The sequence below is a fragment of the Tympanuchus pallidicinctus genome, unplaced genomic scaffold, assembly GCF_026119805.1.
Source record: "Tympanuchus pallidicinctus isolate F22 unplaced genomic scaffold, pur_lepc_1.0 scaffold1, whole genome shotgun sequence".
Lineage (NCBI taxonomy): Eukaryota > Metazoa > Chordata > Aves > Galliformes > Phasianidae > Tympanuchus > Tympanuchus pallidicinctus.
Window position 1 is genome coordinate 74,835,131 of NW_026294618.1, and position 20,133 is coordinate 74,855,263.

Sequence of the window (20,133 nt, forward strand, 5' to 3'; positions counted from 1 at the left end):
ATTTGTGCAAATATGATTTTATTTATTTATTTACTTATTTTGTGAAGTTAAGGTTACTTTGTCAAAAGAGTGATTTGCTTTCCTGCAGCTACCATAAATCTAACACAAACATCATAGCCCGGGTTCTGGTAATTCAACAAGAACGTGATATAAAGTGACTGATCCAGTAAACAAAATCAATCAATGATAAAAACAGCAAATGATTTCCTGTTCATCTAGGATCAACTGTAACTTTCTTTTTATAGAGCTGCAACCTACCAGCTAGTCCACACCTTTCCCTGATGAAGTTGATGGCGTTGACTATAACTTATCATAAAACCTTGCCCTTCATTCTTGGAGAAATACATTTTATTTACTCAAGATTTTTTTCCACAAATTCAGAGTCCTGACACCTCAACTATCACCCATAATTTTACAGGAATATGTTTTAAGTATTGTCTAAGGAACTGCATCAGCTCAAGTGAATTTCTAAATACTCGACATTACTTTGGTGCCTGCTAGCCTGTTTCACTTTTCCCTCTTATGCCTGTTGTGTTAATTGTACAAATGGCATACTCACAGCAGACTTTCTGAAATGCAGATACAAACTGAAAATACAATAAAGCAATTCTCTTTTATATTACTAATGTGTAACAAGCTTAATGCCTTTGCTCAAGGTATTAATTTGCATACCTGAAGATCTAAAGAACATTATCTCAGAAGTGGCCTTTGGCTGTTATCAAGCATTATCAGACTTACTTATGCTGCATCCTCAACAGACACAGGGAAGTTCTGACATCAGAGGGTTCTTTGTGATTTAAGAACTTAATTTAAGAACTGTAGCACAAGGTGACATGTTTTGTTTTGTTTTGCTTTTTAAAGGAAAGTGTTACAGTAGGATGGACACAGGAAGAGGGAACTTCACACAAAAGGTGGAAGAGAAACAAGGACAAAAGCAGATGAAGGGAACGTAGGGACCGTGATGAAGTGAAGCTACTTAGGATATATAGTAGGGTCACAGCTGGATGCAAATACTGTGAGATCAAAGGAACTCCTTTCCTCAGGCATACAGCTGAAGCCCAAGTTACAATGACAGTGATGGGGGCTCTAGGAAGAATACACTATTTGTTTTCTTAAAATTCTCAATTGCAGCTTTAAGAAATGCACAGGACTACTTTTATAACAGAAGAGACTGCACGCATGTCTGTTCTAGGATTACCTGGTCCTACCCCTGACTAAACCATTCTCTCGCCTTTAATCCTATCACACTTCAATCACGTAGGCTGAAACTTCCTTTGCTCAATGTTTGCCTAAAGCTGCACACTGCTGGAAAATACTACATTTTGGAGACAAGACTTAAAACTTGGCAAACCAAGACTTTTGATATCCTTCCAGTATTCCTATGAAAATGTAACAACTGTCCATTCTATCTGTTCTTTTCTCTGCAAGAGAGGAAAGAGCGCAGAGGAGATTGGTAAAAAAAAATTGCAATAATACTTACTAAACCATAAAATTCTTAAAAATCTGTGCAGTAATCCAGAGGCTACAGCTATCTCCTATCCATATATCTGCTGAACAGAAAGCTCTTTCTCCTATGTTTGTATTGGCTCTTGCTACCCTCAGACAGTACAAAAAGGAAGCTAACCAGTTAAGGTAAAATCCAATCCATACAGCAAAAGTAATTTAAAGAAGAGACATCAGGACAAAAGACAGGGAATAAAGGCAAAAGAGTGTAAATGGCAAAGGAGAAAGACTGCAACTTGTGTGGAAAACAAACACTAGGGGGATAGAAGTCTCATTAAGATCAGTAGCAAGGAATAGCAGCTAGAATGGAGAGACTGCAAGACAGAACTAGAGAACTTGTTAGTCAAAAGACCAGTTTGCATAATTAATATATTATCTATATTTTTTTGTATGTTTGTATGTTCTTCCATGTAATTCTGTACCAAGCTATACACAAATTACTGGCACTACATATTAATTTTTCTTCAGAGATTTCTCAAAGTGATGGTGCGCATCATTAATAAGAACAACTACTTTAGCTCTGGATACATACACTAAGATCTGAAATATCACAGAATCCTTAACTGTCACAGATTTTCATTACAGATGATCAACAAGATCAATTAAATATAATAAAAAATGCTGTGGCAAATAAAAAAGGAAATGAAACATTAAAAAAATGCCATTTGAATATGTTACAAGGATGCCACTCAAAAATAATATCAAGCAAAGCTTACAGAGCTTTTCGAAATATTCTATTAAAAGTGGCTAAATGTATAATTTGCTTTTATAAGGAAAAGTGAATACATACATGTCCTCATGTACGAGGAAACATGTATGAGGAAAAAAGAAGGGAAGAACTAGTGTATTTCTTAAAGTGGTGTGTGCTACTCAGCCTGCTGAAGTACATAAAAGTAACTGAAGTCTGCTGATATTTAGTCACTCACATGTTTCACAGGCTGCTGTATACAAATGTACGGGATAAACAACATTCCTACCACGACTGCAACATGAATAAAAATTTGTTTGTGCATGTCTTTCACCTAAGGGTAAGAAAATAAATAAATCTATTAAGATGAATAAGTACTCTAATACACACTTACTGCTAATTACCAAAATATTTTTCTACTAATTACTGGAAAAAAATGTAGTAGTTTTAGACAGAATAGTTTGGAAACTACAAAAGCATACAAGAATGAGTGAAACTGGCTACTGAAAGCTGGCTCAGAAAGCTTGAGTGATAGTTGGGTCATTACCAAAAGGAGGGAACACTCTACCATAATGTCTTCAAGTTTGCTACTATACATAAACATATGTAATTAAAGGGCTGAATCTCAACTCCAAACAGTTGGAAGTCTAAATTATCATTCAAAAAGATGAGTAAGCCAGTAAACAGACAGACTCAACTTTGTGTTCTTGTATGCTAGCCATCTACAACTTGGAATTACACGTTTTAATCCTAAAGCTTTCTGTGTTGCTTGGGATTAAACATTAGTCATGAAAAATTTCCCCCTTAATATTAGAGGGGATACAAAGCCTTGAGGCAGAACATTTGTTCAAAGCAGCACAATACAAAATCAGTTACACAAATCAACAACTCAGTTCCAACAACTTTGTAGTAGTTGGTTGGCCATTTTTGGATCTGTATAAGAAATGGAAAAATGAAATAGAACCAGAATAAAGAATGCAATGCAAGTTTCTCAATTATTGATTTTTTTCTTTTAATTAAAAAAGGAGGTTAACCAGATGTTAATTTTATCTCCATATCCACAAACAATCTGATAATTCTAAAACGTTAGGCTATCTTTTCCAAATAAAATGTACTATCTAAATTAAATAGTTATGCTAGTTAAACTCTCCTGAGCAGCTCTAACTACAAACTGTATTTCAAAACGTTCTGTTTACTTTACACCATTCTGAACCACAGATGACAAAGTTTGCTTGAAGCTGTAATTACTCTGCAAAGCTGGGAAGCCAATTAGAGGGCCTGAAACCTGCCAGTTCCAAAAAAAAAAAAAAAAAAAAAAAAAAAAAAGCACAGATCATCTGTTCAGATTTTATTAAAAAGTTTAAAGTTTGAATTCTATAACTTTAACCATATAATCACCAGTGTTCTTTTCCTAAATGCACTAATTCAGCATTAAAAAAAAGAAAAACAAAGAAGAAATACTAATATTGTATTACTATTTCATATAAGGAAGCTTTCATCTTCAGCAGAATTTGTTGGTAGAGTTAGACAAGAATGTTAAACATATAAAAAGCCACAAAAAATTTCACCAAAAAATGAACAGAAGGTTGCATATGTGAGAAATTATTTCTAATGCAAACTGTGTTTCAGCACAAAGAAAAACTTCCTATGATTATCATATGATATAAAATAAATAGTATTGAACTGCTGATGGCATTTTTTAGAATGCATATGCATTTTTACTTATCTAGGGAGATATTTATATGCAGATATTTACATCTAGTATATCTAGCTATCTATTTACATTACAATTTAATCTTTAATTTCTTATTTTCCTCTAAGTCTTTCCTTCAGAAGATAAACACTTCACTATCCCAACCTTTGCCTCTTCAGTACTTACTCCAGTTTGCTTTCTTTCTCACGTTAAGATACGTTTACACGACCTTTTTTCATTACTGCTACTCTATGTATTCTGAATCCAGTTTTCTCTAACGACTTGTGTTAGGAAAGTAGCAGAATTAATATATAATTTACTTACCACTGACACAGATAGGCATGCTTTAGCTCACATATGAAATGCTGTGACTTTTACATGTATATGTATATACAGAAATATATATTTATACACACACATCCTCTCAGATTTGTCTTCTCCTGATTCTCCCACACATCTATACACACCATCCTATTTCTCTGAGGCTTTCCAAAAGGCTCTCTCTCCTCAAGTCTCCTCTTTTCTCACTACATTTTATTTATTTATGTGCAACATTACCCATTAAAACAAGACTGGTGATGTAACAATGTATGTGAATAATTTAATATCCTTTCTTTGGTCCCCAAAAACACAATTTTCTCCTAAAAATGTCATCCTCCAAACTGCTCCAGAGGTAGTTGTTTCCCATTGTCCCTTTGATTATAACACACTTCTCTTTGCACTCCCCATCTTCTGCACAGCCTTAGCACATAAGCAGTAAGATTTCAACATGGACTACCCCCACAGCCTACTCTCATCCTCTTTATCACTCTTTATTCAGTATCCAAATGATCATTCATATCACTCATCCTCCCTGTGTTCCATTTCTGAAAAGCATTCATAATTTCTTTCTTTTTAGTGAACAAATTCTTCTTTAAATCCTCCTTAAAAATCTACTTCACCACGATGTCTTAAAAACAGGAAGCAAGGAGAAAAAGAGTAAAAATCTAACCTGGACAGTAGATAAGTTGTTAATGTGCTGAGACCACTGTCTATAGTATAGGCTAGTACTGCCTCATTGTTTTATCATACTCCCCCCATCTGTTTGCATCCATCTGCTATCCCTTGTTTTATATTTGGAATTTTAGTATTTTGGAGCAGGAACTGACTTTTTGTTCCGTATGGGTAGAAATCCCACTCCTGTGGTGCTTGGCTCATGACTCGAACTTGTATGTGCTTTGATGCTATAACAACAACAACATATATGACTGAATAATAAACACCCAAAAAAAAGATTACTTTCCTTGAAACTGAAAAAGACCATTCATGATGCACTTCACCATGCTGGGAAGTCATTTATTTACAGCACTCCAAAAAATACTGAAGTAGTGCCCTTGCCTTTCTATCATGACAATTAGTTTGCTAGTCACCCTTTCAAGCAAAGAGAGAGAATGAAAATCAGAGATCTCCACATGGTATTGCCAGGCTTTGCCTGAGGTTTTTCTTGTCTTCACAGAAGACAGTAACATAACGTATCCCTCTCTCTTACATACTAACATCTCAATTTCATTTATGCAAATCAATGTATCACACCAGGATAAAAAGACCTGACAGTATACTTTTTAACTTGCCATGCTTATACCAGGCCCTACTTAGAGATAGCTGGGGATTACAGAATGGTAAACTGGTGTCTGAGAAAGCACTGTCCAAGAGCTTCTCTAAAAGTAATGCCTCCTATTTTATAATGTTGGCCTGTGACATCAGAGGCACATGTTGGTGGCACAGCAATAGAGGTTGAACCATCCCACCAATGTTCCATTTTGTTGCTGTACCATCATGCTCTTTGTAACTGTTGTTTCCATGGAAATAAACAGGAGGCATACTTCTGGAGTGACCTCAGTAAAACTAAAGGATAAGTCTGAGGAACTCATGCTTATTCATGACCCAAGCTAACAAGTGAATCCAAACTTCTAAGTCAAATGACTGAATACCAACTATGCCACCTAAAAACAGTTCATAAGGTACTTTGTAAATCTCTCAATTCTGGACTGACTGGTCCAGTTTTCCAGAAACACAGACATACATACATCCAACAGTAACATTGGTAACACATTCGATTTGAGTTTAAATTTCCATAGATACATTTGTGTATTCAGCAAATTATATACACAGTGTTTTTTTTCTCCCCAAAATTATTTGCAGTGTTGAATGAATATTATTTATTCAATTGTACTGTTATTACTTTGGATTTAAATCTGTGCTGTAATTATAAGAAACTAGTTGGACGTGTATCTGTGTGTTCACGTCATCCACTGCTATGACAACCAAAAACACCTAGGATTTTAAATTCAAATCTCATTGAAAAGTTAACTGTGGAGTTCCTGGAAAAAAGTCATTTCTAAGGGCACTGTATCTTCATGGATAAGTTGGTATATACATGTATATGTATTTTTTATTCATTTCTTCCTATTCATTATTCCCTGAAAACACTTCAATTTTTCTGATTTTTATATTCTTAAATCCCCAAAATAATAAACCTTATCTCTGGCCAATTTAAAGATTAAGATTAGTAAAAAGTAGCAAAAACTTTACATTCAGAGTAGCCAGGGTTCATCGGTGATAATTTCTGTAGTGAAGAAAAATAAAATTAAGAAAAAGCATTTTGTAGAAAGTATCTTCTAGCAATAACTTGAATTTATTTCACCTGTATCACAGAGTACTTGGAAAGTAAAATATTTCAAGATACCACAAAAATTCCAAGTGACATCATTTTTGGCCGAAGTTCAAAGGCTACCACTAAAGGGATGTATCTCTTTCCAATTATTCTCCACATGAAGATCAAAATGAAGGCAAAAGGCCATTTCATGCAGATACCTCAACCCAAATGTGCTATGTGATCACTTGCATACTCATTGCACGTGTGAGAACTTTTTTTTAATGCTGGCTTTCAGTGGTTTCTCTTTTGTGCTTGTTTTTTTTTTGTTGCTGTTGTTTGTTGTTGTTGTTGTTTGTTTTTAGTTGTTGTTGGTTTTTTGTTTTTTTTTTTTAATTAGTAAAGACACAAAAGCTCCTTAAACAGAATTGGAAAGAACCACTGCTTCTTCCCATCTCAGACCAAGGTGGTATACACAAAGCAGTATTGATTCTGCTTCAACAGCACTGGACCACTTAGAAACAGTGTTGTGAGATCATGCTGATCTTTTCTGGGACCTCTAGGGGTATAAATCCTGCCATGGGGACATCCAGAGTACTGTTAGTTTTTTTTTTTTCAAAAGAAGCCTAATATAGGCCTTTGCCTATACCAAGAAGTTACAGCAATTGAATCAAAAATATTTTTAGACTGGTTCTGACTGCATTAATGTCTAAGCAAAAAACAATTTAAATTAACATATTTTGAGGTGGGCAGGAATGCACACCCACTCCATTACCATGACTCAGTCAATCAACAGTGTCTCTTGAAGCTCCAGTAACTTGATTACTTGCAACTGCTTCTCTATACCTAAAAAGAGCTAAGGCTGACTTTGAACTAGTCTCTGAATTGGGCTCTATACGGTCTAAAATACAGTAACTCCGTAGGAGAGAAACCAAAGTGATTCCAGCACATGACCTGGTATCATCAGACAGATTTGTTCACCCTGCCACAAGCTCTGGCAGCTCAGCAGTCACAGCAAAGAGAACTCACTACTGGTGCTCACATGCACCAGAAGGCTGCTCTGGAGAGGTGAGGGCTCTGCCTGGGGGCCTCCAAGAACAGCCACCAATGGGCCAGTACCAAATCTTCCCACTTTATCCAGCCCATCTCCACCATACCCCCCAGTCAACTCCACCTAGCATACTTACGGTCCAGCAAGAGATCGCTCACCGCCATTTCAGTCCCACACAGTTTCCCTGCCTTAATAAAGGAATATTCAGCACTGGAAGCGCTGTTAGCAGGTTATTAAATATTTTTGTCCTCTCAGGCCTTTCTCTCATTCACAAGATTCACAAGGGAATACACTGGTTACAAAGGATCAGGGAGAGAAAAGTGCTCAGCTGTGGGGTTTTGACCGTATTTCTTGGAAGAAACCTTTCTTGGAAGAAATCAGGCTGCAACTATTTGGAAAACGATACTGTATCTGGGAAAGTCTTCTGAGCTTGGTAGCAGGAGTGGAAGGGGGTCATTCTGTTGGGTAAATATCTGTGTGATCAAAATAACTGGTGTAACAGGGTGGGTGTAGAATTTTAAACCACAGAACAAGTATCATACAAAGCAGAAAGGTACAAACTTTCCAGTGTTCAACTCTAACAGTACAAAAATAATACCATGACCTTGGCCTTCTCTGCTTAAATAACAAGCTGTAAGTAAGAGCCAAAGATGTCTATCATTTGGAGAGCAAAAAGTAGACTGAGACCACATTCTCACTTTACAGATAGCTACAAAGATTACGTGAAGATAGGACTATAAAGACATATCTTGAAGTCCCTGCCAACCTAATCAAGATGGTATTAACAGTGATCTCACACTCCATCTGCCTGGCTAGTAATTTATGAAAAATGTACTTCACTATTACAGAAAAAATATGCTGCACTGCTTGTGGCTGCAAACCTACTGCAGCAGCTCAGGAACTCAGGGATTGCAGACCATAAAGGCCGTTGTTGAGATTTACCAGGTACTGCAGATGAGATCCGATTCAGTCATACAGAGTGTTGTTTGTTTGTTTGCCCTACTGATGATCTCATTGTCAGACAGATAAAATATCTGACCAAAAGCAGTCCTTTGCAATTCAGAGTATAATACTATTCTCGCCTTATCTTTTCAGCCCTTCCACGTTATATAATTCTGTACTTCTTATTCAAGATAAAATCTAACATATTTAATTAAAGTTAAAAACTGGAATCTTATTATAAAAAAAAAAAAATCTTATTCCAGAACGTTTTACTTTCTACATTGTAATCTCCACATAGATACTTTGCTAAAATTTTATGGGATTATTTTTGTGAGGGAAAAGCTCTCGCTATTCTTGCTCTCCTCAGCAGTTATTTCTTATTAAATCACTGCTTCTCCTGCCAGAAAACAGAAAAACTCATCTCCTTTCCTAATACTGTAATTCTTTAATTAATACTACAAGTTCCTTCCTTTAGCTTACACAGTCTAAGTATCTGACTTACAGTACTTGCAAGGACTCCTGTCGTTTCTGGAAACAAAAAAAATTATCCAATTCCCATCAAAACAAAGTTCAGGGGCAGCACTCTAATTTAGCATTATAGAAGATGACCTCTTGGTATCAGAAAAAAAGAGTTCAACAGCAGTATCAAAACATTGGAACTAATTGTTAATTATTTCTTCACTTGCCAGAATTACTGTTTGGATCATCCTTCTCACTGCAGTGGAAAAGGAAGACTAGATATGCAATGAAGATCACAGTAAAGCAGGGCAAAAAAAAAAAACCTGCTGTAATTCTACAGATTTTCTTTCCCTTGGTCATAGGTCAAGAAGTATCTAGGAAACTACTAACTGCTATAAATGAATGGGTTATACAGTCAGAGGAATGGCTAAAGAATAACATCCTATGAGTTGGTCAGTGCTAGGTCTACCAACTCTCATGAACAATTTAAAGCCATCACTGCTTTTAGCACTGCATAGCAACAAGGTAAAATGAGTCTCAAATATTCAAAGGCTTGTAAACTAAATATCATTTGTAAGATTTCTACCATCATCAGAATGTGCAAGGTTATTCTCCTCCAATTGTAGGATTGGAGCCCAAGATTAATTCCTTCAGTAATGCAAATAAAGGAAATTCTTTCCCTACATACACCTGCTCTTGTGGCTCCAACATTCTCCTTTAAAACTAAACACTGCCATTTATTGCATTGCAGTACACTGAACACGTTTTGAAAGAAGTTGGTTACATATTCTAATATTCATTTTTTCAGAAGTTTATAGCCATAATATACACAAATCTTACACTCGGAGATTTTTTCTCCTTCGCTTAGCTCTACAAATATTTTCATTTCTGTTCAAAAATATTCTATCAATCTCACAACCCAAAAAAAACCCTACTAACTTGTCTTTTAAAAACATTTTTGAAAAAGAAAAAAGCACAATGTCTTTATTTTATCCAACAGATTCATACTTTATAGCTTTGCTAATATATGCAAATTATCTGATTGCTCAAAATTACTGACTAACCAGGCTGGAGAGCTGATTACCTGATTATCCAAGAGAAAAATAATTTAGCACAATTTTGTGCCATTTGACAGTCTAGATAATTTTCTAATTAATTTGAGTTTTCAAGTGAATTCAGAGATACTACCAAAAAATAAAGAGGGCAGTGGTATGAATACAAGTAAGCTTTCTAAGGATTTTCATCTTACAACAATCATTTATCAAATGTTATTGTTACTAATTTAGATAGAAATAAAATAAAAACAAAAATTGAGGACTTAGATTTTAAAAATAACCCACTTATGATAAAATCTTTAATGCCATTTGTAAGAGAATCTTGTAGAGCCGGACACGAGACTGGGGGGTACCAGCCTGACAGAAGGCATCAAACCTGCACTGTTATCAATAAATTCCAAAGTACGCATTCAGCAAAATGTAACAGATATTTTGTCAGTATGCTAAGAGAATAATAAATACTGGAAATACATACTTGCCACTGAAAAGTTGTTGAGTGGATATGGCAGATCCACATCCTGGGGCTTCTCCTTATAGCCTATGAAGGAACCATCTGTCTTTAGCAGGAAATATCTTGGCCGCCAGTTTTTTATATATTCCCCTAAATGAGAAAAAAAATGTGCTCATTAGTACTGTGGAGGAAAAAAAAAAAACCAACTAGATATTAAAAAACATATCATCAATGTCTATTATACTAAAGATTATACCAAAATCTTTCCAGATGTTTTCAACTTACAAAGGAAACTAACTTCCTCCAACAGAAGAGAAAATACAATTGCAATTGAAAACCTGGACTGTAGAAGGATGCCTCTGTAATAAGGAGCTACATGCACTGTACTATATTCTGTACGCCGAAATTTCATTACACCAGTCTCTTCCCAGTCCCCCATTTTTGTATATGTAAACACTCTGAAATTTGGTGTAGGTGAAAGTAAGCACTACAGCTCCACTTACAATAACGAAAGTAAATGTCAGTTACTACAATGTAGAACAATCACCCTGCTAAACCAAAGCAAAAATCATTAAGTTCATTTAAATATAAACTATCAGCAAGAAGACTGAAGATATCCAATCCAGTTACCTTTTACAAGATAAGTCAACCAATAAACACACCACCTCCACTTTCACCCTACTCAAGTTGGAAAGGAAGGTTCTGCAAGCCGTGAGGTATTCAGGAAAAGAAACATTAAGAACAAGACAGAAGAGAGCTGGTAGCTTAAACAATTTTATTTAAGAGTGAAAAATCTCTAAATTGCAATATTTCATCATACCAAAACCTCATCAGTAATTGTACTCATGTGTACTACTCAGTAAGTACAGGTGCATTTAGACTAGCCCATCTTTCCCCATCTTTGACTTCTATCAACTTTGCAGAACAAATAATGTACATACAACTCCCAACTAAGATTTTAAATGAGATACTGTTTAATCATTGCACAAGATAATATTTTAAAAAGTGTATGTACCAATACAAAATTTCCAAATTTCCTCAAAAGTAATTACACTTATTACACTTATAACACACTTGTAAACTTCATGCTAAAATACTGCTCTGAATCTCTTAAGATTATATCAAAGTGTCACTGTGAAATAAGAATCATGACCTACTTGTATTAACCTTAAAAAACACAATTTCAAGTTCAGTAAGGCTGAAACTGAAAAATTATTTCAATTTCTCAGTTTGCAAAATGCTCAGAACTTACTAAACTTACTATAGACCAGGGGTTGCACTGGCCCTAGGCTAAACCCAATCCTTGAGAAGTGTTTTGTAACTCATCCGTTTTACTTTGTACCTTTTAGACAATTCAGAAGTTACAAGAGATGACATTCATCTGACCCTGAGATTGTTCCGTTAGAAGCCAGTCTATGTTTTCTGGCCCTCAAAACTTCAGCAAAACTTCTGGCAGCAAAACTTCTAGCTCCAGATAACAGGGCACCTGCCTTGTGTTGTTATCGAGAGATTTTCCATTTTCATATAAGTAGAAAAAAAAATTGAAACAGCTCAGAATGTTACTTCATTTGACCACACACACAAAAAAAAAAAAAGGGGGGGGGGAGGGTTAAGCACCAGATACACTTGTCTAGACTCGGAACTTTGTACCTCAAGTCTCTGTGCTAGATCAGTTGGAAACATTTACACTGACACAGCTGGTCTGCAATGATTTCACATAGGGAAAATCTGACCTCAAATTAAAAAAAAAAAAAAAAAAAAAAAAACCTTGAGAAAAGAAATGTAACATTAAAGCCAATAACAGTGAAAAACTGTATCGTTACATGAAAACATACAGATGCTTCTTTAATTATGTTTGCTGAATAATTGAAAATAATAAATATAGGCCTAACTAAAGGAATGATTCTTAAGAATGTTTCAAATATCTCCCATTAAAAAAAAAATTGCAGAAATATGCCCGGATCAAAGAGTTGAAGCCATACACATCATATCACCCAATATGAGTTTAAAAAATATTAGCATTCTAGTGCCTTTCTTAACGTTGAAAAGTTCATAATGAATCTTACTTAAGGTTCTCATATACTACTTGTTTCCAGGAGACTGCTATGATAGACAGTGTCTGTTGGTTTAAAATCTATGAAGACTTTAGGCTTCCCTGGAAGGTGCATTCACTGGGAAGGAGGCAGCTAAAACAACAGAAAACTTGCTCAAGGGTAGCATCCAATAAGGACAGAACAAAAGTACAGCCAAGCCAGGTCAGCCATTCAAAGTTTCCTTCCTTTCCATAAGGAACAAGCTGCAAAGAAGTAAGCAGACTCTCCAAGAGTTAGGGATGATAGGGTAAGAACACTAATTAGTCACCTCAGGAAATAAACAGAAACTACTACTAACTCCTACTATTAACATAGACACTGTCTGGAATCAAACTTATTAAAAAAAAAGAGATAATTTCAGCAGCTGCCCGTAGAGACACTTATTCCCTTCTCTTCTTAAGGCAACATTTCATGTTGCACTTAACTTCTACTAGGCACTCAAAGTCTCTGAATCAGAAAACTGAATAGATTTTTGGTCATCTAATCAGTTTTGCAGTCAACATCTTGCTTAATGGCACGTAATGCCAGATTGTCCATGAGCACTGCTGTATTTCTGTCTCTGTCCTGCAAACTATAGCAAGACACAGGATGCACAGCTTACAATGGCAGATCCAAAAGTAACACCTCCTATTTTATTCTGTTGGTTCACAACGTGAGAGGCAGATGTTGGTGGTATGGCAATAGAGGCTGAATCTTCCATTACCATTTAATTCCATTTAATTGCCATGTGACAGATGGCAGCAGAGAGTCAGTCTGATGAAATGGCATCTGACACAGCAATGCATACAAAGTAAAGGTGTGAAACTGAATTCCTCCATGCGAAAAAAATTGCATCCATTGACATTCACTGACGCTTGTTGAACACTGGTGGAGACCAAACAGTGGATGTGAGCACAGCGAGGCGATGGGTGGTGCTTTTTAAGCAACCCATGTAAATGCAATAGTTGATTCAGAAGTATCCAGTGTATTTCATTCACATACATTTTTATTTGAAAAGTATTTCCCCTAAATGTTTCCCCAAAATGAATCAAAGTAACACCACCTTTTCAAGACTTCTGTACAGACACCAAAAATACACACATACATACACACACAGATAAATATTTAAAAAATGACATTTTTTCTTTGAAATGACCAACAATCAAATCATTCTACAACAGATATACAGGAATATTTATCATCTGCTCTTTATTTATTCTATAACTTAATTAACAAATGGGTGAACACTTTCGAAGAACAAAATAAACAGTAATATCAGTGAGCAGTTCACTTAACTGCTTAAGTGGTTTAATGACACTCAGGATAAAGTCTAGGTGCCCACTTATAACTGAATTCCTTCTATACAATCTGCTTAAGGACAGAAAAACATTTTATTCGATACTTCTTAATAGACATGTTTACTGAATTGCTTTAAAAGATATATCCTCTACACACAAAAAGAATAGTAAAACACAGCTGAGTATTGGGAAAGAAAAAACAAGTTAGTGTGACTTCTAACTTACCAGCCCTATATAAAACAAACCAAACTAAAATATTTTATAGTATAAGCAGTATTCAATTACTCTAAGTATGTTTGCGGTATTTGCTTCCCAAATACTTAAGGGAAAGTGAAGGAGAAGGGGAAGAAAAGAGAAAGAGCAAGAGCAGGAGAAAGAGAAAAGGGGAATGTGAAAAGGGAAAAGGAAGAAGGAAGAAGCAAGAAGCAAGAAGGGGAAAAAGGGAAAAAGGAAAAAGAAAAGAAATAAAAAGAAAAAAAGAAAAAAAAGGGGAATGGGGAAGGGGGGAAGAGAGAAAGGAGAAGAGAGAAGGGAGAAGAAACTCCAGTCTACATTTGGCAATTCAGTAACTCAAGTGAAAAGAAATTCTATGAGAAAGGAGAAGTCCACATAGGCTAACCAAAACCCAAGACATCCTGACAACTTAATGACACATAGCTGTAGCACTTGAAAAAGCACTGGATCCACCATAGAGAATTAATCAGTTTGTACCTGACTTCCTGCTGAGTTAATGTAAGCTAAATTATTATTTTGCTTAAATTTACACCCTTGTAAGTTGAAAACCATGTTTTCTTAGAGTATGTTTATTAGACTGTAAGAAGAGGCCTCTAATTTCAACCACTGCAGCAAAGAAAGCAGAGTAATTCATACACATCTTTAATTCCAGTCAGTTTTTAAAGCTGCTTGAGAAAAGTAGCAGTAGAGTATGCATCTCAGATACACAGACAATAAATGCATGCACATAATAAACAAAATACAAACTGAGAACCTGTTTTGGGTTGTGAGGGCATGCTTTTTTTAGTAACTATGGTAGAACACACTCCAAATAGGAAATATGACGGCACAGCACTCTTGACACACATGAAAATACAATCTGATCTTCATGCAAAATCCACACTCATAAAATGCAACTCTTTAATTCATGTTGTATTTAATAACACACTGGATAACAACAGTAACAAATAACACTTAATGAAAGGTGTGTTTAGAACACGACCCTTTTGGCCAGCTCTATACTTGCCAACTGCAATCTTAATAAATTGTTTGCCTTCGACAGTCACAAGAATCCAGCCTTCATGCTTCAGAAAACCTGTTTATTCTAGAAATGCAATGTCTGTAGTTCTAATCGTACTGAAGATCCCACAAAGAAGAGTTATCTAGGAAATCACATGAGTGTTCACCACATCCATGCTGGATAAGCACATCACTACGAGTTCGTAATTGCTTCATTTCACCTCAGGACTCAAAGCATCTCTTCAAACACACACTTCACCTCAGATTCAATGGTTGCTATTTTCAGTCTCATCCATTTGTAACCCTGAGTACATGGAAGCTTAGAAATTCTTAAGAATTTTTTTAGTGATGAATTAATCTTATTATTAATAAAAATAAACAAGCTTTAAAAGAGCACTTTTGCAAAACGTCTGCATTTTTTAATATGTAAATGGTTTTAGAGGTGTGAAGGAAATGTCTTTAACATACAGTGCTGATAAGCAACAGAAACCTGAGTTCAAAAACTTGCTTGCTTAAAAGAAGCAACAGCTGCCACACAGACATAAGTGAGATTTAAGGGAAGGGGGGGAAAAAAAAACCCTCCAAGTAGAGAACACAAAAAAAAATCTGCCTCTTGTCTGTGTCATCAATTTACTACAGCAGCTTTAACAAAGATAATACACAAACACCGTTCTCCTCACTGTGTTGGCTTTTTTCTTGTTGCTTGTTTAGAGGCACCTCTGTGTTAAATCAGAGTGTAGTTCCCCTGTACTAGCATTTAATTAATAGTTACGAACAAAGTGAATGTTTAAGAACATTAAACAAAATTATAAAAAATATAATTAATCATACACATACACAGGTTTTCTTTAAAAGTAGCAACCTTAATAAATGCTGGGTCAAGTGAAATACCAAAAGCAGTGCCAGTGGTTTTGAGATTGAATTTACTTACCTTGGCCCTCTGAGGGCAGTGTTACCTAACGCACGATTAAAAGCAGCAGCAGGCTGTGTGACTAAGTCAGTAGACACCAGCACATGTAAAACACTCCTGTTTAACATTTACTTACCTGTGATTTCATGACAATAAATATGCAATACAGTTTAAAGCTACTGTAAAAAAGAAATGCTTCTTCAAAAAATATACCTGTCCTCATGATTCAGTATAAGCTCTCCAATATGGCACAATATGTAACTATACCATTGTGCAAAAAGCTTTAATAAAATCTTACTGCACATCAATTAAATCACACAGTTTAACCCAACACGCATTAGCATTTGAAAAACTATTTTTATTATGTACTCCCTCCTAAAAATTTTCCAGCACTGCAAAGAAAAGAGGAATTTGGAACTAAGTCTTTGATTCTGTCTCTTACACTGTGAGACAGTGATTACTTATTTATACTGTTTTCCCGCAGCTCCCAGTAATGTTAAATGACATTTCAAACACATCTGTACTTAAGTTAGACAAATGAATTTTTTCAGTCACAAGGATGGAATGGGAAACATTTCAAGCTGTGTGTGGGCATCAGCCTATACCACAGCTAAGCTTCCATGACACCTCCCGCAAACTGGGGAATGGTTTCCAAACACAAGGTAGTTGTATAAGCAGAATGCCTTGCTAAGATAGGGGACACCTGAGGACGCCTGAACTTTCTCATGACATCGCAGCAGCCCAATGTAGTTAAGAAGATTGCATGTTCTGCTTTTCACAGCCACGTGGTCAGAGAGCAGTGAAAACTACACGGATGTTCAGATTTTGCAGATTTTGCAGAGCAAGCAGGCTCAGGAACACACCCCAAAAATTACTCAGCTGAGCAAGAGAAAAAGAAAGCTGGGACAACCCTCTCCCTCATGGCGGCCAAGGAGCACTGAACAGCAACAAACAAGAGGTCTATTTTTTCTTAAGCAGCAGCAGGTTGTGCTCAAAACCAAAAGCTGCCACAGGTAAAGCAGACAAGTTCCAAGCAGAGGTGGAATCTCACAAGGGTGAAGCCATCAAGCAACTGTCCATGGTCTCAGCATGCTTCTCTGCATCTACAGCTGCAGGAAGAACCACGCTCTCAATGGGACAAGCCTCTCTTCTTCTATAGCAGGGTATGGTTCCTCTCAGGCTTTGAATGCAACCTACAAGTGTTTGAGTAAGGGGTTTGTTAGGGCTTACATCACCACTCACACTCATCTTCTCATTAGAATTACTGGAGTGAGTCAGTGTTCTATCCTGTATAAATGCAACTCTGCTTCAGCTTCTGTTGTTCATTCAAAGCTTTCCCATTGCATCAATAATTTTTTACTTAAAATATATAAAAATTTAGAGGAAAATACTCAGTAATAGATAGACATGCCACCATGCAAATGACAATGCAGTTTTCAAAACGGGCATCTAAAATTATTGATGTGTTCTGGCATCTCCTGGAAAATAAATGTTGACAATGCATACTCAATTTTAGTATGCAGAAGATTTTGTCCTTTTAAAAAATTGTACCAGAAATATGAAGTTATCTGACATCCTGACAAATTGAGAATTGACCTTTACAATGTCCACTTCGAGCCAACAGGAAGAAAAATCTGCCAGTTTCAACATCACTCTCACTTCCCCTCCATTCTTAAAGGATAAGAATTAGAACAACAAATAAATTAAAGAGAAGTGGATATTAGCACATGCTGTCTGGAATAGCACAGTACTGGATTACATCAACATCCGTGAACAACAAAGGAGATCAATATTTACTAAATGTCTGCTGTTCAGGAATGGAAAACCAAGGTCAACATCCTAGAAACATTTAGGGACACCGTGTACATTTTATACATTTCTCTCTTGCTTACAGCTTTATAATACCCAAGCCCAAAATGCTACATTAGTTGCTTCTTAGAGCAGTTTTCCAGTTTTTAATAGAACTAAGATGCATTTATAGTAACAGAAAAAAATTAAGTATTGTCTCACTGGATTTTTTAATTGGTATAAAATTGCAAGTTCTCAATACTAGCAAATATTTATGATTTCTTAGGTAGGACTTTCACCATCAAGTGGTACACAACTGAAAATATGCAACTTTCCTTTTTTTCCCCTCAGTTATTAGTAGACAAAAATAACTTTTCTTAGATTTTGTAAATACTTCAAGAGTAAGACAAGTATACAAATATTCATCTACAAATTACACCAAAAATACGCTCAGCTACAGCAGCTTTGATTTAATACGTGTATAGATAAAAATATATATATTAAAAGATAAAATGTACATGATTTTTTCACATAGCTAGGTGGAATTAAACATCATCTCAGTATTCTTTACTTACAATTTTTTGCATTAAATTGGCAACTCTAGCTTACACAAGAAATCTTAAACTTTCCACTGTTTGCAAAAAAGAACATGATAAAGTTTGACAGTGGCATTATCACCGAGCTGAGCTTCTTCAACAGATTAATGTGCTGTCAGAAATTTTGTCTTTCCACTCTTAAGACAGGTATACTTGCTAACATGTTTTTGCAAAGCAAAATGTCTCACTTTTACAACTGGCATATCTCAACAATTTCAGAATATCTCCTCTAAACATTATGCTTTTCACTAGATATGCGCCTAGCCCAAGCCCTTGTCAGATGCCCAAAAACATCACAATCACAAACATTATTCACCTGACATTTTTTTTCCCCTCAATCACATCACCAAAATGAACCTTTTCACTTTACCATTTAGTCCACATCATTTGCAAACAATCAATTTAAGACACACAGAAATACTCCTCAAACTGCTTGAGCTGAAAGAACAGTTTTGTTACCGCTGTACACTTCAGTATCTACTTGGAAACTCTTTGGATGCATGACGTTATAATAAACAACATTGCCCACAGAACTTCAGGCTTCCCCTCAGCCATGACACATAAAGGCAAATGCAACAGTTCTGTAGAAGAACCGACAACTCAACTAGAAGGCAAAAAGCAGTTCACCAACTGCAGTGCTACTGACCTGTGCCTAGACTCAGATGCAGAAATCCTACTTGAGTAGGAGGCAGTCACACCTGAATTTTCAGTTGAAGACATAATCCAGAATTGACTTTTTCTGCTCAGCCAAGATGATGACAAAAGTTGACAACAACTGTTCCACATGTAGTTATTGTCATCAGTGACCTACAAACCTGATGCATATTAGACCTTAGACAAAGGACAGCAAGAAGTTTGCTTTTTTCACATATTCAGAGTAAACGGTGGTTAGTTTCACTCAAATAATATTTAAGTCATGCTGTGACTAACCAACAATTCAGGATACATACTGGTGATTGATGATATCATGATTAAGGAAGACAAGTTTACAATCTGCAGCCACAGCGCTCCTCAACCACAATTTCATTTCCCACTTCTCAGTTCAATGCAGATATCAGAGTGCTGAATTTGCACATAGCATTTATGGGGGGAAAAAAAAAATTCCTTTTATATCCTTAAAATAAGAGATCACCTGGATCAAATAATGCTTTCCTTTGGCCTTTCTGGGCAAGTTTAATTTCCATCTACGTTTGTATCGATTTTCACATTTTTTCACATTAACCTGGAAACACATATTGAGTAGAAATCACCAAACAAGAAATAAGAAAGGATTTTAGAAGAAGAAAACAGTGACCCAAATTTTGTTTTATTTTATGTGGAACCATCAAACAGGAAAATACACAAGTTATGCCTGACCGGCTACTTGCCTTTGGAGAAAGAACTGAAAATAAGATCAAGTGAAAGAGAAAATTAGTTGCTAATCTCATTCTAACCCTTAGCATTTACTTGCCTATTATACAATAGCAGACAATCACCAATTGGCACTTTCTGCATAAGAAAAGCTCAGGATGCAATAGCAGGGGCATGCAATGCATCAGTCCTGAGGTAGACAAAGCTATGTAAGAACTTGTGTAGCACCTGTCCTGCACATGTCTAAGACTGAAATAACTGCGTTAGTTATTCTACTTCCGCAAGTACCAAATTTATCAAGACTTTTTTTCTTTTTTTTTAATCCACCACATGGAGAAATCAAAAGTTTTCTCTGCTGAAAGAAAAGGCTCTTTTTAGGAACAAACAATGGAGAGAAGGAAGATATTAAACT

The 20,133-nt window shown here is 35.8% G+C and overlaps 1 protein-coding gene across 3 annotated transcripts in view; it reads right to left on the minus strand.

The window, feature by feature from the left end:
- AKT3 (AKT serine/threonine kinase 3) overlaps positions 1 to 20,133 on the minus strand; it is a 144,504-nt gene that overhangs the window by 55,551 nt on the left and 68,820 nt on the right. For all 3 annotated transcript variants that reach the window (XM_052695735.1, XM_052695744.1, XM_052695753.1), the window contains exon 3: positions 10,499 to 10,624. In XM_052695735.1, the coding sequence (XP_052551695.1) occupies positions 10,499 to 10,624 (126 nt within the window). The remainder of the gene's footprint in view (positions 1 to 10,498; positions 10,625 to 20,133) is intronic.